Source organism: Eubalaena glacialis, chromosome 1 (assembly GCF_028564815.1).
Source record: "Eubalaena glacialis isolate mEubGla1 chromosome 1, mEubGla1.1.hap2.+ XY, whole genome shotgun sequence".
Classification (NCBI taxonomy): domain Eukaryota; kingdom Metazoa; phylum Chordata; class Mammalia; order Artiodactyla; family Balaenidae; genus Eubalaena; species Eubalaena glacialis.
Window position 1 is genome coordinate 119,177,226 of NC_083716.1, and position 21,373 is coordinate 119,198,598.

The following is a 21,373-nucleotide window of genomic DNA, read 5'->3' on the forward strand; positions in this document are numbered from 1 at the left end:
GTGCCATGCTTTGCTTGCTCCGGGGACTGTCTCTTCTCTGCTCTACCTGGTTCTTCGGTGTGGCCCTAGCAGTGTGCCCGTCCCCGAGCGCCGGGCCAGTGCGGGCTGGGTGTGGAAGGATCGTGGTTTCGCACCGAGTGGCCCGGCCGGCGCCACTGCTGCCCTGTGCTCTCTCTCTGCAGTGCTCCCCGTGGCCCGACGTGGTGTACCAGGTGAACAGTGCCTCGTCCCCAAGCTACAACGGCTCTCCGAACAGCTTCGGCCTTGGCGAAGGGTACGTGCACCCTCTCTTCCCTTTGCGGTCCCTGGAGTGAGCACGGGTGTGGGCTCCTTTCCTCACTTTCCTCCCTGGGTCTCTGCTCCTTTTGTAGCCTGGCATCATCGATTTGGGTTTCAGGGCAGCTGACTGGTGTTACATTCACAGCCATTTTTAGCATCACGTGTATAGGTTTTTGTGCTTGAACACACCTCTAGGAAGGCTGTCTGCTAGGGCAGCCGAGCACCAAGCACCCTCTCCGTCCCCCGGTTAAAGTGGGCTGGGCTGCGGGGGTCCTGGGCCAGCCCCCTGAGGTGGCCTGCCTAGTGCCTCGCAGGGGAAAGCCCACCTCCTGGACATTGGGGGCCTCAGGAGGCAGACCTCTGGACCCTGCAGCGGCTGGAGAGGCTTCATTTTTTTGGCCACGCCAAGCGGCCTGCAGGATTTTAGTTCCTGACCAGGGATCAAACCCGCGCCCCCTGCAGTGGAAGCACCGAGTCCTAAGCCCTGGAGCACCAGGGAGGTCCCTGGAGGGGCTTCTTAGATCTTTCTGCACCCTCGTGCATGGTCATTAGGCAGTGGGACTCAGCTCAGGACCCTCCCTGCCCCTGGGGTCAGGGCCGGCAGCACAGAAGCGGCCTCACTGCTGGTCACCCAGTCCTGCCAAGGCACAGGCGGTGCTGACTCCGAGGTGACGGGGCTGCAGGGACCAGCGGGCAGCTGTCCCACCTGTCCCAGGGCCGCGGCATCACTGTGACGGCTCTGCCCATCCTGTTCGTGGGGGCAGGGTGAGGCAGGGAGGATGCCAGGCGGGTTTAACAGGTGAGGGTAGAACATGCAGAATGGAGCCCATGCTTGCTAGAGAGATAACTACTGATGGGCAAGCGAGACATGAACTTGATTTACAAGGTGAGGACAGTCCTCCTTGAGAGGGGGCACAAGGAAGGGCTGTCATATTTAGATTCAGGCAGACCTAGTCTTAAATCGGCACCTTTCTGGGGGCAAGTTCCTTAACCTCCTGCAGCTCTGGTTTCCTCACTACCAGGGGAGCATGAATTCCACGCAGGGTCAGGGGAACATGTATAAAGTCCCTGGCACCCCCTACACCCTAATGACGTGCATCTGTAGTCACCGATGACTGGTCTAGGGGTCATCCTCTCAGGGATCTGTTTTTTTCTCATTGTGGTAAAATACGCAAAACGTAAAATTTGCCATTTTAACATTTTTAAGTGGCTAGGTCAGTAATATTAAGTTCGTTCAAGTTGTACCATCGCCACTGTCCATCTGGAATAGTCGTCTCTCAATGTGTCTTTCTCTTGACTTAAAAACCCAGGCGTTCAGGTCTCTGCCTCCCTTTGGGGAAAAACGTGAGAATGGTTTTCTCGTGGCAGATGCCAAACTGTGGGTGCTTGTTCGCTGCAGAATAATTCCCCGAGGGACTCCTCTGCCCTCTCCTGGGTGTGGCTGGCCCTTTGCTGTCCCAGCACTGAGTCCCTGTGAGGCGTGTGTCCAGGTCTGCTTGGTCAACCTGCCCTTCCCTCGGGCTGGGGCTCGGGGTGGGGACCACAGCATCTGGCCAAAACAAGCCCCGGAGCCTTAGCTGAGGCGTGAGGGTGTGTAGTTAATCAGAACCCCCATCCACACCAGAGGCTTTGTTAGGGCTTTCCAGGGATGGAACAGGTCTGTATTTTTCTCGAGGACCCATTTCATTTCAAATGAGCCCCGGAGCAGAGGGAAGTGAAGGGCAGGCCGGCAAGGAGCATCCTCAGCTGGGAAGGAGCTTCCTCGCCGCCCACCATCCCGGGAAGGAGCTTCCTCACCGCCCACCATCCCGGGAAGGAGCTTCCTCACCGCCCACCATCCCGGGAAGGAGCTTCCTCGCCGCTCACCACCTCTCTTCTTCCTTTCAGCAACAGCTCCCCAACCCACCCGGTGGAGGCCCTGCCTGTGGGCAGTGACGTAAGTGTCTGCGGCTGGGCGCTGGCTGCCTGTCCCATGCAGACCGAGCTCCCCCTCAAGGCCTGTCCTCTCTGCCCGCAGCACCTGCTTCCCTCGGCCTCCATGCAGGACGCCCAGCAGTGGCTCCACCGCAACAGATTCTCCCAGTTTTGCCGGCTCTTCGCCAGCTTCTCGGGTGAGCATCTCTGAATGGTGCTCAGAACCCGCGAGGACCTCGGAACGGTCAGCATGTGCCCTTGGCTCCCCAGGGGCCGCGGCCTGTCCTGGGGACCCAGAGGCGTGTGGTCACTTGTGTGTGTTGGCCCTGGGCCGAGGGCTCGTGGGCGGTTCCTGCCCCTGAGGTGTCCAGCCGAGCGTGGCTTTGCGGGAGGACCGTCTGGGAGCCTTTTCAAGATGCCCCTCACCCGCAGTGTGGGCTCTGCTTCTCCCAGAAGAGCCCCTTAGCCGACAGGCCAGTGCACACTCAGCAAACCTCCCAGCCTTTTCCTCGCAAACGCTGCTCGTCATGCTGTCTCCAGAGCCGTGACCCGGGAGAGGGCGGTACAGCCACAGGCAAGAAGGGAAAGCCGCTCTTCCTTCTCTAAAGGTTTTTCAGGCCCTTGCTGGTGGTCCCATCAGACAGCAGCCCTGAGCCGGGGGCACTGGGGGACAGGGTAACAGCCCTGAACCTTGCTCCCCGGCAGTCGGTCCAGAGTGACAGGAAGTCAAGTGTTGGCCGAAACCAGAAGACTGGCCCTCAAGGACATCTGCGGCAGCGGAAGGGAACCAGCACCCCATCCGTGGTCTTTGAGCTCAGCTTTTCTATTCTTTTTCTTTTTTTTTTTTTGGCTGCACCGCACGCCTTGCGGGATCTTAGTTCCCCAACCAGGGATTGAACCCGGGGCCCCCGCAATGAGAGGGCCGAGTCCTAACCCTGGACTGCCAGGGAAGTGTCTGAGCTCAGCTTTTCTGAGCGTGTTCTTTGTGCTGGGGGTAGACAGTATCAGGGCAGTCAGGCAGGGACCCTGTCCTCGGGCAGCTCTGAGTCAGCGCGGAGGTGTAAACCGCCCATCTCAACACGCCGTGTCCCTTCTGGGATGCGCAGGCTTGGTGGAGGGACCTGGGCCAGCCTGGGCGGGAGGAGGGTGGAGGGGAGCCTCCCCCTTAAGCAGGGGGTGGTGTAGGCTGTGCCAAGGAGGCGTCCTTGAGCAAAGCCTGGAAAGGCAAGGGCACGAGCCAGGTGGGTGTGGGAGGATGAGCTTTCCAAGCAGAGGGCAGGCGCAAGGTGGGGCCTGCCTGGTGTGGCTACGGAGCAGAGGGCCCCGGTGATGGGGCTGAGTGGGCCGCGCGGCAGGTGAGGTCAGAGAGGCGCCCAGGGGCCCTCTTGGAGAGTGCAAGGAGTTTGGCTTTTATTCCCTATGGAAGGGGAGCCAGTGTACCTGCAGTGTTGTACCTAAAACTGTATCTTAACTGTGGCAGGAAATGGGGGCGGATGTTGTGGCTCTAGACCACGTGGCTGTTAAGTTTTCCACAGAAAGCTGATGGCATCCTTGTGCTTTGCGGAGTCCCCCGGGCACAAGCCTCTAGGGGACTCCTCGGGCTTCGAGGAACGGACTCGTCCTCATCCACGTACCAGGATGCTCACAGACAGTTACTCATGATCGCCTCAAACTGGGAGCACCCCCAAAGCCCATCGGCAGAGAGGGCATACAGGAATTGTGCTTTATTCGTGCAGTGAATACTACCTAAAAGTGGGCATGAATGATCCACAGCTACATGCAGCACGAATGAGCCCTTAAACGGAACTTGGAGGGAGAGCCAGACCTAGAAAAGTGCATACTGTTCAGTTCCATTCACACAGGTGCTAAAAGCCAAGCGAAACTCCTCTGCATGTGAGAAGTGGGGAGAGCAGTTCCGCAGAGGTGAGGGTGGGGGAGGTGGGTGGCCTGTGGGGTGGTGGGAATGTCCTGCCTCTTGACCTGGGCGCTGGGTGCACGGGTGCCGGGTGCATTCAGAACGGCAGGGGAGCTGTGAGCTTTCGTCTACCAGACACGTGCACACGTAATCATACTGATAAGATATATCTCTGACAGTGATGCCAATAAAAGGTCCAGAGGGAGGGCCAGGCAGCCACAGGCAGTGAGGGCTTCTGAACTTCTGCAAATGCCCGTCGGTTCCGCTGATTTTGTGAAGCCAGTTGTTGAGCTTCTGACGTCTCTGGGGCTGTGGTCTCCTGACGTTGTTTAGCTCTTGCTGTTTCTCCCTGTGGGACGCCTGCACCCCCTGAGGGTGAGGCTGGCTCGACCCTCCCCCGGGGTCTGCAGGTGCAGCCCTTCCCCTGCACCCCGGGTCACAGGCGGCCCCATCTACCTGCCCAGGTGCTGACCTGCTGAAGATGTCCCGCGATGACCTGGTCCAGATCTGTGGCCCTGCAGATGGGATCCGGCTCTTTAACGCCATCAAAGGCAGGTGGGTGTCGGTGCCCGCTGGGGGCACAGGGTGTGGCTGGGAGGCGCCAGGAGTGGGGTGGCGGCCCCCGCGGGGAAGTGAGATGCCGTGGCTCGCAGCCCACCCTGCCTGGGAGCCCCCTCCTCCTCTCCCTCCCTCTTCTCTGTTTGACGGGGGCCTTGGCCTCTGAGTCTCAGCCCCTTGGCCGCTTCCTCCGGTTCTCAGATGCTTGCACGGTCCTGGGCTTCCAGCTGCCTCCTGTTGCTCCTGCTGGGGGGGGCAGGCGTGGACGGTGTGGTCTAAATAGGCACAACGTGGACAGCGCAGTTTTCACTCCGGGTTTGAATCCCACATCTGTCTCTTAGGAACTTGGCAACTGGGCCAAACCCTTAACCCCCGTGAGCCTCAGTTTCTTCATCTGTAGAAGGGGAGGGTGGTCCTGCCTCCATCGTAGGTGTGTGAGGATGAAATGAGCTCAGAATGAGCCGGAGAGAGCGCTTGCTCTGACTGTCACCCTGGAAAACCTCCTATGTTGAGACTGGTGCCCCGGGCGGAGCCCCCTCTCGGCAGGTTGCAGGACCTGGAGGGGATGGTCCATCCCCCGTCCCCAGCAAGCCTGTGCGAAGCTGTTAAGGTCCTTCCAGACGGGATTCTGTCCCCGACAGCTCCTCGATGAAGGGCACTCTGTACCCCTGTAGCCTTCTTTCTTTCCCCCTAAGTCCCTCCTACTGCTCTTTCCACCCTGTGTTCTGGAACTTTCTGGAACAACAGAGCTCGGTTCCTCATACCTGCTGTTTATTTCCTTTCCTCCTGCCAGGAACGTGAGGCCGAAGATGACCATTTACGTCTGCCAGGAGCTGGAGCAGAGCCGCGTGCCCCTGCAGCAGAAGCGGGACGGCGGCGGGGACCCCAATCTGTGTGGTGGGTTGTGGGGTGCGCCCCCCACCCCGGGCCGGATAGAGGGCGGCAGAGTAACGGGAAGAGACACAGGAAGGAGAGGCAGCACGAGTCCACGGCTGAGGACGCCTCCCCTGATGCGCCTTTCATGCAGGAGGAGTTCTTGTTGTACTTCATCCTGGGGGTGAAATGTTTAGGGTGGGCATCATCTCCCAGAATGGCTGGTCCAGGTTACTGATGTTCCACCTGGGGAAACAGGGCTGGAGAGGAGATGTGTCCCCTTAATGCCACTCAGCTACTCATGGTAGAACTGGAAGTTGGGCTTTCTGGCTCCCCGGCTGGTGACGAGTGACAGCTGTATTCCCAGGAGCGTGTCCTCCTGTGTGTTCCCCCAGCTGGATGAGACTTTCCCATTTGCTTCGGTCGCTGCACAGGGGGTCTCGGAGCGCCTCTGGGGTACATGGCTCCTTGGGGTTGGCAGTTTTCAACGTCTTGCTTCTGAGCGTTGAGTGCCGAGTCTGATGAGCTGCCTGCCCGGCCCCACCTGCGGGGTCTGGACTCTGCATCGTCTGCAGAGAGAGCCCCCTGTACCTCTCTGTGGGCCCCTCCAGATCAGCAAGGATGCCCAAGACCCTGGGCTAAGGGCGTTCCATTTTCTTCCCCTAGCAGGAACTGCTCATGGTTCGCTGTGGGGGAAACTGAGGCACAGCGGCTGCCCCGAGATGCCAGTGCTGTGAGTGGCAGAGCCAGGGTCCAAATCTCCGGGCCCTGGCAGCTGGCGTCCGGGCCTCAGGACATTTCTGCGAATGTCCAGGTCCTCCCGCCACGGTCAGTCTGTGAAGGACAGAGCTCGAGTCTCGTGGTTTCCTGCACGTGTGGCGAGGGCAGGCGCCCAGCCCACACCCCCAGCCTCAGAGGTGTGGAGAGCGCCGAGGTCTGGCTTCTAGCGGCGGCAGCGCTGGGATTTGAACCTAGGCTGGCCCGCTCGAGGGCCTCTCGTTTCCCCACGCGGCCCCCGATGAGAGGAGTTCTGAGCAGTGGCTGACTGACCGTCCGCTGGCTCTGAGCAGTGCTGGTCCCCCCCACGTGCCTCCAGGGACAGGAAAGGCCAGAGACAAAAGGTTACAGCCAGAGGGCCGCACTGCAATCCTTCTGGCTCTTTTCTGCCAGCAGTCCAAGAGTAAAATAAGAAAAAGTAGAACTGGCTCTGAAAAGTTGGGGGGAAAAGTTCAATGAGAATGCTGTTATAAAAAGGAATCTTACAACAGAGGCCTGGGATTCTTCCCCGGCATTAGTTTGGGAAGGAAGGTTACACAGCGACCACATTCTCTGAACAGGGTCTGGGTGCTTGTCATCCTATTTGAAATCCTGGGAAGGCGAGTCTCTTGTGTGGCTGGAACCCCATGGCCTCTGCCACCCCTTCAAAGGGAGCCACCGTGTGTGCGTGCGTGCATGTGTGTTTGTGTGCGTGTGTGCGCACGTGCTTTTAGCATACCAGGCCGCCGATCAGATTTGTTGAACCAAGGGTTCCTTCCTTAGCTGAGCAAGGAGTTTCAGCACCTCTTGTTTCATCCAGCTGTGTTCTACTTTTTATGGGACTTGAAGTTCCTGGGTATCGCTTCATCCCCCGCAGGTCACCCACGGGGTTTGCTCCTCCCCGACTGGTTTGGGTTTTTGCTTCCAGCCTCAGGGTCCCTGTTATCTCAACTGTCTGGTGACACTCCTGGTGCCCCCCACCCTGCCCTTTGGGGTCGCAGTGCTCCAGCTGACTATTGTTTGTGCCATGGAGAAGGGTACCTGCTGCCGTCAGGTAGCAATTATCTTACGTCTCACTCTTGGCCACAGGGAGCCGTCCAGTAACCCCTTTAACCAGTGGAAGGGAAGGAATGCAGACACAGCAGGCCACACCTCAGAATCACCGGAAGCTTCTAAGAAATGCAGATTTCGGCAATTCCCCGGCAGTCCAGGGGTTAGGACTTGGGGGCTTTCACTGCCATAGCCCCGGGTTCAATCCCTCGTCAGGGAACTAAGATCCCGCAAGCTGTGGGGCGCGGCCCAAAAAAATAATTTTTTTTTAAATGCAGATTTCGGCCAACTGTTCCCCCTCCAGCCTCCACCCCTAGATGGGCGTCCTTGGTCCAGGGTGGATCCAGGGATTCTCCATTTTACACAAGTCCCCCAAGAGAGAATGAAACAGGAATACAGAACGGAGCCTGGCATCTTGTCAACTGGCGCTGGGCCGAGAGGGGGCCTTGCGGCTTCCAGATGCATCCCCAGTACAGCCAGATGCCGCGGGTCCATCTGGGTGTGGACATTCGTACAAGCACGTTACTGGTTTGGGGGGTCGGGGGAGAGGGTAGGCGGGCTCCTTTGAAGGCAGCCACTTGTCCTATAGAAGGCCCTGTCCCCCGCCCTGCAGTGTACCACGCCATCTTCCTGGAGGAGCTGACCACCTTGGAGCTGATCGAGAAGATCGCCAACCTGTACAGCATCTCCCCGCAGCACATCCATCGGGTGTACCGGCAGGGCCCCACCGGCATCCATGTGGTGGTCAGCAACGAGGTGAGCGCTGCAGCCCCTGCCACCCCGCCGCCCCGAGGAGCTGGGCCCAGGGCTACGGGCGGGAGCCGCAGACCCACACCCAAAATGCACCCCTGCGGGGGTGACTTTAGCCTGAAGATGGCAAACCGGGTTCATCTGCCTACGGCCCGCTTTCAGCTGCAGGGGCTGCCCGGGGAGCCGGGAGAGAGGGGTCTGAGGCCTCGACCACGGGCTCTGAATAGCTGTTGCCTCTCCATCTGGAACCCCGCCCTCGGCCAGGTGCCCTGCTCGCACGCCTGCCTTGGGGCGCTTACAGTCAGGGCTGTGAGGAGTCAGACGCAGGTGCTCACCCAGGGCAGGGGTGGGGGGTGGGAGGGGGCAGGCCCGGGAGAGGTGACACGGGCTGGGTTGATGATGGAGAGGCCGGGGCTCTCGGGGAACAGAGGCGTCCTCTGCTGAATGGTGAAGGTGCCGCAGCCTTCCAGGGTCTGTCTCTGGCCACATCAGGCCTCTGCAGGGCATAAGCGGCCCCTGACAGAGGACACAGGTACAGAACATGGCCCCCTGGCGACCGTGCCCTCGAGTGATCAGATCCCACTGCTGGCTCCGGCGGGAGTTATCAAACGGGCTTGATGATGTGTTTCAGGCGTTCCTGCCTGTTGTAGAACAAAAGCTTTTAAGCGTGTCTTATCCTGGACCCCTTCTCTTAATAATAGTTATAATAATAATAATGAGCCCCAGCGTTCCATCAGCGCTTACTGTGTCCCGGCGGCTGTTCTAAGTGACTCATTTAATCCTGGCAGCCTCTCTGGAGGCAGGTGCTGTCATGAGCCCATTTCACAGATAGGAAACAGGCACAGAGAGGCTGCGTAATGGCCCCAGGGTGCACAGCTCGTAAGAGGTTGGGCTGTGGTGGGAAGGCTGGTGGCCCAGCAGCAGAGCCTGAGCGTCAAGCCCACAGACTCTCCAACCACCCCTGAAATGAGGCGTTTACACAGAACTGTGCTGATAGGAGCAGAGGTGGAACCCGGAGCCCCCAGCCCAGCCCCCAGCAGACCCTCCACCCACCCTGGGAACTCTGCAAGCCTCAGCAGAGGATGATGGAGGGAACGGTACAGGAAGGGGGGCTGGGAAAGCAGGGAAGTTGTGGGCTTCGGAATTGGACCCATGTCCCCACCTGGACTGGCTCCTCGTAGCCAGGTGACCTTGGGCAAATCTACTTAACGACTTTGAGCCTCAGTTTCCGTGTCTGCAAAATGGGGATAATTCTATCCATCAAGCAGGCTGTAGTAAGGATAAAATAGAAAACAGTGTCAGGTACCGGCAGATGCTAAGTTAGCCAGGCACTTGTTTTGGGAAACAAGTGATGGAGAGATCCTTAAATTCGACGGCGTATAACATGTAAGGCTTTTAATGGTCTGTATATTTCATAAATTGTCATCATTAGGAGCAATCCTGTTGTCACTCGTCATCATAATTGCCCGAGCCCCCTACGTGGGAGTCCTCTGTTTCATGGGAGTTTCATCCTGGGGGTGGGCAAGGTGGTGTTTTCCTTCCTTTTTAAAAAAATATGTATTTATTTATTTATTTTATTTTTTGGCCACGCCGTGTGTTAGTTGTGGCACTAGGGATCGTTGGGGTGTGCGGGATCTTTCCTTGCGGCACGCGGGCTTCTCTAGTTGTGGCACGCGGGTTTTCTCTCTCTAGCTGTGGCGTGCGGTGTTAGTTGCCCTGCGGCATGTGGGATCTTAGTTCCCTGACCAGGGATCGAACCTGCGTCCCCTGCATTGGAAGGCGGATTCCTTACCACTGGACCACCAGGGAAGTCCCTTCCGTCCTTTTTAATTAAAAAGTAATTCACAATTCGTATAAGTCAGGCAATATAAGCAGAAGGCAAGTGTGAAAGGCCCTTATCTTCCCCACTCTCTTTTCCTAGCGGAGTTAGAGTAGGTTTGATGTGATTCTGCCAGATAATTTTTTGTGCGTGTGTCCATTGCATGCCTGAGGTGTGTGTAGGTGTGGGTTTTTAAAAACACACAACCAGGATCCATTTGAACAAAGGGCCATTGATCTGCAACTTGCTATTGTTGTCACCAGTTCAGAATTCCTTCCACATCATTACAATTGAGTCTAAGGTGGCTGTTTTTTGGCCCCCATTTCGCAGATAAAGCACATGAAGCCCAGAGTTGCTGGCCTGAGCAAGTCCTGTAGAACAGCCAGGAAGCGTAAAACGCCCTGAGCATCAGGCAGTAGTGGCGACATGGAAAACTCGTCAGTTTGCATCTCACAAATGCATTTCTGCTGTGAAGACAAAAGCCAAGAATGCTCAGAACCCTTTCACAGGTCCCTGAAGGGGTTCCTTCCCCCAGCTTGCCCTGTGCCCCCCCCCAGAGCAGGCAGTTAAGCCAGTGAAGCAGAGAACAGAACTCAAACGCCACCTCGGCTAAGTAGGTGATTCTTATTCCCCTGAAGTCTCCTTGCCTCTTAACCCCGAATCAGTTGGAAACCTTTGGTTCTTAATTGCCCGGAGCACTGGAGGTGGCCTGGCCAGCCGTGCAGCCGGCCCCTGGGGTGCAAGGGCACTTCATTAAACAAGGCAGTTACTGATTAAGCCCGTGTGGGCCCTGCTTCAGGTTTGGCGTGCCCCAGCAGTGGGGTTGCCAAGAGTCCCCGAGGGAGCAGGCCGGCAGCATAGCGTAAATGTACTTCATGCATCATTAGGGCCTGGGGGAGGGGCAGGGGTCGACAGGTGGATGGATTTGCAGGATTTGGGGCAATCATCCAGAGGGGGGCAGTAAAATGTGGGTTGTACTTTTCATTTGGAAAGGGGTTTTGCTGTCCCATTAGCTAGTATGTGTGTTGTGGGTATGTTTAGGTAGATGTGTACATTTTTGACATTGCTTAAAGGTGTATTGTGAAATACAGCATACATATTTAGAATAGAGGAAGCTCATTTGTAGAGTTTAAAGAATAACTAAAGCACTCGATACCTGCACTCAGGGTAGTGTGGTGTTTGTCAGAAGCCCCTTTGTGGGCTAATTTCATATTCCCTTCCAGTGCTGGTTTGAATTTTATATTGATCATTCCCTGGTTCTTCCTCAATACATTCTTTAATTTCGCCTATTTTTAAATTTCATAGAAGTGGGATAGGAGTGCCTTCTTCAGGGACTTACGGTTTGTGATTCATGCATGTTGAGGGGCACTAGAGGTCACCGGCCCTGTCGAGCAGCCGGGTGTGATTAGGTCCTAGTTTGTTCCTGCTGCTTCTACTGTTGGGTGACGTGAGGGCTGTTTCTAGTTTTCACTCATAGAGACAGCGCTGCCCTCAGCATCCTTAGGTGTGTTTTGTGTGTGTACGTGCAGGAGCTTACGTAGGGCACCTGCCTGCAGGAGAGATGTGTGTGGTCATCTGTGCTGCGTCCTGTGAACAGTTGTAGAAAGCAGTCATTTGGATGAACGCCCCCCCAGAAGAGGATGCCCATTGCCATTGCTCTGCATCCTGGTTATATATATAACAGCCTCATTTTACAGACAGCGCCTGGAGACAGGAAGTTGCCTTATCTAAGGTCACCGGGCTGTTAATCAAAACGAGAGCTCCAGAGAGGGGGCTGGTGAGTAATCGTAAGGTTCCTGCCACATTTGTAGATGCAGGGAGTGGACTTCTGTTTTTAGTTGGTCCTCAAAGGACTCTGATATGCAGAGCCTACTAATCACCGAGCGTTTCTTTAAAGCATTTTTTTCTTAATTGAAAGATGGTTGATTTACAATGTCGTGTTAGTTTCAGGTGTACAGCAGAGTGATTCAGTATATGTGTATATACATATATGTATTCTTTTTTTAGATTCGTTTTCCTCATAGGTTGTTACAAGATATTGAATATAGTTCCCCGTGTAAAGCACTTTAGTTTTTTTTATCTGGTGCTGTTTTACACACACCCGCTCCTGTAACGTGTCCTTATAGGGATTGGAAAACCCAGTCACTAGGAAAAAGCAAAATGAAAGCAAATCAGGAACAATTTAGTCTTGTATTAAACGTTTACATCTTAATTCCCTTCCAGGCTTCTTTCCATCCGTTACATTCAGTTTCTTGTTACTCGAAACTGTAATTGCTTTGTCCATCTACTCTGTAGCACGTTCTCTCCATGAGCGCTAAGCGTGCGCGTCTCCCTGCACTTGCGTAAACGCGGCGCCTGTCATTTCTGATGCTGCAAGCAGCTGGGCTCCGTGTCACTGAGGCTTTTCAGTCTCTGAACTCGTTGTTGAAGGGACCTGGTCTCTCTTTTGCCTTTCAGATGGTGCAGAATTTCCAAGATGAGTCCTGTTTCATCCTCAGTACCTTAAAAGGTAAAGCCCCCTCCTCCCCGCCTTTTCTTGTTTAATTAAAGGGTGTTGGCTGCGCTCCCCCCGGGTTAACGGAGTAGCGGGGAGAGCAGGCTGGTGAGTGGGGCCTGCATGGGGTGGGCCCTCGAGAGAGAGTGTTACCTGGGAACATCCTCTGGGAGAAAGAAACACACACTTCCCGGGAAGCCTAGCCTCGGAAACGTGAGAAGTGGTGCGGTTGGCGCCAAGGTCACTTCGAAAGGGAAATCCTGGCCAGACAGTATGTGCTTCACGAACCCAGTGCCAACGAAAAGTACTGTAAGTCCTCTACGTACGAACCTTCAAGTTGCGAACTTTCAAAGATGCGAGCGTGTGTTCGCGTGTCCAGTCACGTAAGTTAGTTCACATGTCTGGCGTACATTGTCACGTGTGTGCATCCTCTACAAGTGGTTGTGCTTTTGTGTACTGTACAGTACTGTATAGAATACGGTAGTACAGTATCTTTATTTTGAGCCCAGGATGTCCGGAAGCAAGCGTAGAAACAGTACTGTATAGCTGATTGTGTTAGTTGGGTACCTAGGCTAACTTTGTTGGACGTACGAACAAATTGGACTTAGGAATGCGCTCTCGGAATGGAACTTGTTCGTGTGTAGGGGACTTACAGTAAGACGCATTTGAATGTTTCTAAAGTGTGGGTCTCTGGGAAGAGCGGACATGGAATACAGCAGCTGAGTCTGCAGGCCGTGTGGATCGGGGACCCGGGGCTGGGTGGGACCAGGGGGACACGGAGGGCCCACCTGAGGAAGGGGTCTGAGAAGGAGCTCACATGCCAGGAAAAGTGGGAGACCAGCTGTGACCCCCTGTAGGGCTGGGGCAGGTGAGTGTGTGGAGTTAGGCGGGAATGAAAGCCCCCTGACCGGGCCATAGACCCTGGACCGTGACCCTGGACCCTCCCCTCTGTTCTCTGGATCTAGCCACCGACTGCCTTCAGAGGCCTGGGGGCCACCACACCCAGAGCCTCCTTGGACATGGACCCTTCAGTCCTTGGGCCTCAGGCTGTGGTGGAAAAGCCCGCTGTCAAAAAGAAACTCAACAAGGCAGCCGTGAAGGTGTGCGTTGAGATCTCTGCTTTTGTCAGCTTGCTTTTTTCTGCACAGTCTTATTTGGGTGGCCTCTGCCAGTGCCCACAGCAGGGCGTCTGCTGGCACCCTAATCCCATGGCCCCCGGATGCCACAGCACCCTGCCTCTCTTCCTGTAAAATGCCATGTTTGTGTCTTGCAGCCGAGAGCAATGACGGCTACCACGTCATCCTGAAATGTGGCCTCTGAGCAGGAGACGAGCAGGCAGCCACCTCCTACCCTCAGCCCCGCGGACCCCCTTGGATGTAGAAATCGCACCCTCGGAAGCTGCGGCGAGGAGGGGCCTGGCCCAGCCCGTGAAAGCCACAGACCAACCCCCAGCCGAGACCCTCGGAGGCCATGTCTCTGGCGGGCAGAAAGCCTCCCCCTCCTCCTAGCCCCAGCTTCGGAGCGGTTCCTTGTTCTCCTTCCCAGCCCTGCCATTCTGAAGAGGCCGACGGTGGGGCGTCTCCTCTGATGCTCCCCTAGTTGGAGGCTAGCTCACCGGGTACCTGGGTGCCACTTGTACTGGTCCCTGCCTTCGCCCTCTTCTCTGGTAACTGGCTTGGTGATGGGGCTGCTGACGAAATGGGGGTGCTTTGCGACTCTTCTCCTGTCTTCGTGTCAGTTTCACATCTCAGGGACCCTGGTGAGCATCCGTCCTTCCTGTTACTGGGTGGATTGATGGGAGTTGGGTTTCTTCTGTGCCTTCTGCTTCTTTCACGTTTACCTTGATTCTAAGGGTCTGCTGTTGCTCAGAGCCCGGAGGTGGGCTCGCATCTCTTCATTGCCGGGGTAGACACACCACAGGGCCACACAGACCTAGTTCTAAGGCCCTTGGGAGGGACGGGGGGAGGCTAGAAAGACTAATCTTAGGCACATTCTCATGAATATAAAAGGGAAGAGAACCAAATGATTCCTCTTGAGCTCCTTCGGTATAATTTTATTTCCTAAGCAATCATGCGTAAAGGAGGACTAGGAAATGAGCATTCCATTGTATGATCACATGACCTTGACTGTCCCGACACCAGGCCCTCTTGGATGGACTCACCAAATCCCATTTAGAGAAGACCTCCAAACTTGCCAAGCTTCCTAGAGACATTGTATCTTCTGGGAGGGCTCCCCTTTAAATGTGTCTCTTTTTTCATTTGTAGAGGGTGTGTTTGGGGCATTTCACCTGCACTGGAATGGTTGGATCACCTCTCTTAGTGGCCTAACTATGGGGAAATTTGAATATCAGTAACCAGTAGACTCAGGAATTAGTCTTTGTCTCTGTTTCCTGGGACCCACTGATCTGTACTGGCCCTGGGCTTCAAGTCTTTGCTCATGTAAGTTCAACTTACAAAGCATGGTGAGCGCTGTGACCAACTGAGTAGGACTTGACAGCTTTTAAAGTGGAGCTTTGGGGGACTATAGAGATGATCAGAATGGGTAGACCTTGTTTTACAGATGGAGAAACCAAAGCCCAGAGGGGCAGAGCCACCTGCCTGATATCGCATAGTGATAGGGTAATGGCATAAATTTGTCATCTAAACCAGGACACTTCTGCGAGTGAAAGGGGCTCTAGCAATAAGTACGTTGGGCCAACAGGTGTGATGTCCTACGGTGTAAGGACAAGCTTCTGATTCCCTCTCCTTTTGGGGGATGGGGGGAGGAGGAGCACATAACAGCTTTATTGAGATATGATTCACATACTGTACAATTGACCCGTTTATAGTGTACGGTTCTATGATTTTTTAGTCAATTCACAGAAACACCACATCAATTTTAGAACATTTTCATCATCCCTAAAAGAAACCCTGTACCCTTGGCAAGTACTCTCCTATTTTCCTTAACAATTTCTCTAGTCCTAGGCAACCACAAATCTTCTTTCTATATAGGTTGACCTATTCTGGACATTTCACGTATGTGGAATCATACAATATGTGGTCTTTTGTGACTAGCTTTTTTTTCACTTAACGTAGTGTTTTCTAGGGTCGTCCATATTGAACATATATCAGTACTGCCATCCTTTTTATAGCTTAATAATATTTCATTCTATGGCTATACCACATTTGTTTATCCATCCATCATTTGATGGATATTTGAGTTGTTTCTGCCTTGGGGCTATTATGAATAATGCTGCTATGAACATATTTGTACACGGTTTGGTGTACACCTATGTTTTCTTTTAGGAATATACGTATGAGTGGAATTGCTGGGTCATATAGTAACTCTATGTTTAATAACTTTTTGAGGAACTGCCAGACTGTTTTCCAAAGCAGCTGCGTCATTTTACATTCCCGTCAGCAGTGTACGAGGCTTCCAATTTCTCTACATACTGATCAACACTTGCTACTATCTGTCATTTTGATTATAGCATCCCAGTGGGTGTGACGTGGTATCTCATCGTGGTTTCAATTTGCATTTCCCTGATGGCTAATGATGTTGAGCATTTCTTCATGTGCTTACTGGCCATTCGTACATCTTCTTTGGAGAAATGTCTGTTCACCTCTTTTGCCTATTTTCAGTTGGCTTATTTGTCTTTTTATTATTGAGTTGTATGAGTTCTTTGTATATTCTAGATGCAGGTCCTTTATCAGATATATTAGGTGTCAAAATGTTCTCCACTTGTGTGGGTTGCCTTCACTTTCTTATAATGACCTCTGAAGGGCAAAAGTTTTTAATTTTGATGATGTCTAAGACACCTGTTTTTTCTCTTGTTGCTTATACTTTTGGTGTCCTATATAAGAAACTATCGCCTAACCCAGGGTCAAGAAGATTTATGCTTATGTTTTCTTCTAAGAATTTTGATAGTTTTAGCTCTCCAATAGTCTTTGATTAATTTTGAGTTAATTTTTATATATGGTGTGAGGTAGGGGTCCAACTTCATTCTTTTGCATGTAGATATCCAGCTGTCCCAGCACCAGTTGTTGAAAAGACTATTGGAATCGCCATAGAATTGCCTTCATACCGTTGCTAACGGCTCCTGATTCTTACTGGATCTTTTTTTCTGCGACATGGGGCTGTCATTAGGAAGCTCACCTTTTTTTTTTTTTTTTTTAAACTCAGCCCACGTTTGGCTCCTCCATTTTTACACCTGGATTTCTATTCTCTTCTTGCTGTCTCCCCCTTTCCCTGTCTCAACAGTACTGGGTCACATCACTCTCTGATGTTCTGCAACCTTTCTGGGTGCGTAGCTCCACACGTCAGTTCTAGGGGATCAAGACCAGTCATTTCCTTTTTTGAGGAGACAGAGTCGCACAGAAGTGGAATAACTTGCTCTAGGTCCCCCAGATCCAGGACTAGACTGTTGATCTTGTGACTGCCGGCCTTTCCAGGTGTCTGCCATTCACTAGACCCAAGAGATGCCACTGCCCAGACCCAAGTGATGGCAGGCTAAAATCTTAATTCTAAAAATGTGGTAGGCTACTGTTTTTATTTCTTCATTCCAGATGAGGGTCTAATCAGGATCTGGTACCTTAAGTTTGCTGTAGGTAGAGTCTTCTGTTCTCTGGAATGCACACTGCGTCTACTCTGCTTATCTTCTCCTAGTGGTTATAGCTCAGTCTTGTAGCTTACAGAGAAGTAGAAAATAATAAATACAAAAAAAGAATACACATAGTCATTTGGTACCAAAATGTTTTCGCCGCCCAAATCAGCAGCTCGTCCCTTCCACAGGGGTCAGCTGAGCTAGCTGTAGGTTTTTGGGTTTTGTTTCTGTTTTGTTCATTTTATTAAAGTACAGAAAAGCTGTAGCCCTTCCCACTCTTGTCCACTGTCTTTCTTGTGAGCTCCGAGTCCAGAGTCTGGGCCTGCTGGACAGGCAGCCCCTCCCAGAACTGTCCCCTCTGCCCCCACGTATTCTAGGCTGTGGCTTCTCGGCAGCAACACATTTTAAAAGGGATCCGCAGAGGGACAAAAGATAAACCGTGCACTTGGGCCACTGTCTCGGGTCACCTGAAGCTGAGTGCTTTATTCTCAGGCCATCACATTTCTTTGCTGGGCAGGTGTCTGTTTGCAAGGCTGTGATGAACCTTCTCCTGGTTACCGAGTTGCACCTTTATAATAAAGACACGGGCTTTTGAATGGGGGAAGGGCTGATGGGCCTTTGGAAAGAGCAGGATGGGGGAGGGAGGTCGAAATCTTGGTTTGGGGTCCTAAGCGAAGGTCAGATGTTGCCCTGGTGACCTTCTGCCCAAGGACCTCTTGGGAAGAACTGTGAGCCTAGAGGGGCCTTTCCTGGGAGCACAGTGGAGCTGCCTGAACAGTGTGTCACCAGTTTCCAAGTCCAGAGTGGCGTCAGGGGCTGGCTGAGTAAGTTAAGGTCTGAAAATCATTAACGAGTTGACGAGAATGGAAAAGCCTCTTTTGCTGCTGTCAGTGGGGCAAAAGAAGGCAGCCCTCAGGCTCTCAGAGAAGATGGAAAAGCAGGTGACCAAGAGCCAGGGGTCCTGGGTCCCCAGACCCTCACTTGGCTTCTGCCTCTCTGGGTCTCGCCTCCTCTCTGGGAGGCCTCTGGGGTCGTGGCTGACTCAGTCCTCGGTGAGTCTGAGGGGCAGCAAGGCTTTCGTCTTTCCCACCATCAGAGTCTTACTGTGGGCAGGTGGCATGCGTGTGTGTATTTCATGGTGGTACTTGGCACCTCAGATGCTCCCGCTTGGGCTGGTGCACGCACCCGAAGGTTTGCTCACATTTCAGTGTGAGGCATGGCATCTTAGACGTGTCTTTAAGAATCCAGCCTAGCTCACAACCGGGTTGACGTGACTCCGTCAGCGCTCTTAAGAGTGGCCGCCAGCTGTTGCCTGCAGCCTGAGGCTGGATTCCGTTGGCTGGCTATGTGTCTACATTATAGATGCATGTGTGCGTGCGTGCGTGCGTGCGTGCGTGCGTGCGTGCATGTGTGTGTTTATGGATGCACGTGGATCCCTTTCCCTACCCCTGTATCTGGCATGAGTGCAGCCCTGAGCATCCTCAGCTTACTTAGATGCGGTGATTACAGCTGCTCTCTTTAGATCTTATGTGATGCTCCTGGTTCAGACTCTGTTGACGAAGCTGGTTAGGGCACAGTTGCTCTAATCGAGGGGAAATGCCCACACTAAGTCCCGCTCATCTGGGGAGGGGAGCAGTGCTGGCAGCTGACATCTGACCAGGACCCCAAAAGCAAGGCCCGTGGAGTTGGTCTTCCTTGAAGCTGCCTCAGGTACCCTGTGTCCCCTCGGGCTGTGTATCCTGTGTGTGACATCATCAGTCAGGCTGGCCAATAGGAAATGTTTGTACACCCTCTCTGGTCACCTCCCAGCCCTCTCCCCTGTGTCCTGTGGGGACAGGGCAGTGAGGTGCTGGGCAGCCGCGCCCCCCGTCCCCCGGCCTCCTTCCTAGCGGCATCCTGAGAGCTCCTTGCAGCCTCCGCCCAGCTCTCCAGAGCTCCCTGCAAAGGCTTCTCCTGGGCTTTCTCCGTCCTTCTCCCCTGGGGAACGGCTAAGTTCTGAGGGGCGGTCCCCCCCTTGTCATGTCGGGGCCCTTCTAGCGGCAGTGTCCCCAAGAGGTAGCTCTGAGAGGTGGCTTTCCTGTTCTGTGCAGGGCGGCTGGTGGGGTGAGGTGAGGAGGGGCGGGCACTGCTTAGTCTGGGGCTGAGCCGCCCTGCCTTCCAGGCCGCCAAACCAGCCCCCTCCGAAGAGGGAATGTGTGAGCCTGTCCTGTGCCCTTCATCCTGGGGAGCCCTGAGGGTGGCCTACAGGGAGCTAGCAGGGACCAGGGAAGCCTTTTATCATGGAAGGTTCACAATCCTTTCTCAAAGGCAGAAGAATAGAATTAACCCTGGTACCTGTCACCCAGCCTCTGCAGTGGTCACCCTACAGCCACTCATCAGGAGCCGAATGCAGCTCCCTGCTGGCTTTCGTGGTCTCTCTGACGACAGTGAACCCTGAACCCAATGAAGTGAAAGGGCATCCTGTACCCCTCCCCTATGCCATTCCCATTAGTATACCTGTATTACCAAAAAATGTACTCAGTGATTCTATTTTGAATTTCATCATCAAAAACGTTATGGAAACTTGTTTTCTCTTATACTGACATAATATCGATTTGCCTCCTCTTAGCCTTTAAAGCCCAAAATAGGTCCCGTCCAGCCCTTTGCAGAAAAACTGCCCACTGCTGAGTTAGACCTCTGTTACTCTTCCCCCTGGATTATGTTGAAGAAAATCCTAGAAAATAAGGACTTTTAAAAATAGTAAAAAAGTATTTTGTTTGGAGCTTTGAAGCAGGAGAGTCATTGAGCTGAGCAGTCTTTGAACCCCTGCTGCCTGTTGGGCACGCGGCCCCCTCCCCCCGGCCGGCTCTGCCCCAGCCGCTCAGGAACCAGAGCCCTTTGCTCTTGCCCCTTCCCTCCTGCTGTCCGGTTCCTGGAGACCTGCTGGACCCTTGGATCCCCAGGGCAGGGTGCTGGGGGTTGGTGTCCCGAGGGCCAGGCGTGGGGAGGGACCTGTACTGGCCCCGAGCCACGGTAGGTGGCGGCCTCCTGACTTACGTCACTGGGACTTTCCTGTCCCGGGAGGTGCAGCCTGACCTTCACCTCCATGGTGCCTTGAGGACCTCGCAGCTCCTCAGGGTCCCGCGCATCCCTCCGCGCGTGTCTGGTGCTCTTCCTCTGATGAGGGACCCGCTTGTGGCAACCTCAGCTTGCTGGTGGAGACGGTTCCCTGGGCCCGATTCCCAGTTCTGCCCCCGGAGAAGCCAGCCCCCAGGCAGCCCTACGGGGTGAATCCCTCATGCTGAGGTCCAGCCGGGATGGGGCCACCTCCCTATGGCTTGGCCATCCTTTCTGGGCCCCCCGGCTCCTTCGCTCCCTGTGCAGATGGCCGGAGCCTGCGGCCGGTCCTCTGTTAATACCAACTGCGGATGCTGGCTGGCCTCGCCTGGGTCACACATTGTGCTCTGTGCTTTGCCGTTGTCTCATTTGAGCCTCCCCACGAAGCTCTGAGGCCCCCGAAGCCTGGTTTCCAGGTGAGGAAATCAAGACTGAGAAATCAGACAGGGGCCCAGGGTCCTACGACTACTGGTGGGCTGAGCCGGGGTCTGGATCCCACATCCAGACATGCACGCTCTCGCCCCAGACACGCAGGTGGAGCCCTTTCGTCCTTAGCACTCACTTTTGTGCTGACATCATCCCTGGGCTCCACGCCCTGGGTGGGGACAGCAGAGAAGGGCATTGTTTTGTGTGCCTCCCACCAGCCCTCCCCTTGCTGGGCAAAATCTTGCTTACTGTGTTCGCCAATGTTCCTGTATTGAAAGTGATTTCTTTCTTAAAATGCCACTTCCTCACCTTTCTCCAGATTGGGTGACTTTTCTCTAAAGGTGGTGGGTGTCTTGATTGGGGTGGTGTGGCCCTGGGATGGGTCAGGTGGGTGTGACGGCAACGGGATGGGTCATGGCGTGGGTGGGGGGGAGTGGGCATTGAAGCAGAAGTTGTCACACTGCCACGTTTTGTACCGGAAATAAAGCATATTTTGCACTTGTTACTGTACCATTGTGCAGACGAGAGATCTGTTTGGGGTTCTGTGCTTGGGTCAGAAAGCAAATAAAACTGATTTGTAAGAAACCTCTGTGACTCAGACCTCTGGCCTTTTAATTTTTTTTTCATTTGTATTGATAAAATGCATGTAACAGGAAATTTACCATCTTCAACATTTTCAAGTGTAGGATCCAGCGACGTCAAGTACATTCGCACTGTTGTGCAACCATCACCACCGTCCATCTCCAGAAACTTTCCGTCTTCCCCACCTGAAACCCTGTCCCATTAAACAGCAGCTCCTGCTCCCCCGTCCCCCTCCCCCAGCCCTGGCACCCACCCTTCTGCTTTCTGTCTCTATGAATG

The 21,373-nt window shown here is 54.1% G+C and overlaps 1 protein-coding gene across 3 annotated transcripts in view; it reads left to right on the plus strand.

Annotated features, from left to right (window-relative positions):
- The window catches only part of TFCP2L1 (transcription factor CP2 like 1), a 64,408-nt gene extending 43,311 nt beyond the window's left edge, over window positions 1-21,097 (plus strand). For 2 of the 3 annotated variants that reach the window (XM_061183082.1, XM_061183088.1), the window contains 8 exons: window positions 183-274; window positions 2,167-2,215; window positions 2,297-2,390; window positions 4,573-4,663; window positions 5,460-5,563; window positions 7,959-8,101; window positions 12,372-12,423; window positions 13,682-21,097. In XM_061183082.1, coding sequence (XP_061039065.1) covers window positions 183-274; window positions 2,167-2,215; window positions 2,297-2,390; window positions 4,573-4,663; window positions 5,460-5,563; window positions 7,959-8,101; window positions 12,372-12,423; window positions 13,682-13,728 — 672 coding nt within the window. In that variant the 3' untranslated portion in view covers window positions 13,729-21,097. Of the gene's footprint in view, window positions 1-182; window positions 275-2,166; window positions 2,391-4,572; window positions 4,664-5,459; window positions 5,564-7,958; window positions 8,102-12,371; window positions 12,424-13,681 lie in introns of all 3 variants that reach the window. The other variant, XM_061183073.1, reaches the window with a different exon arrangement.
- The last annotated feature ends 276 nt before the right edge of the window (window positions 21,098-21,373 follow it).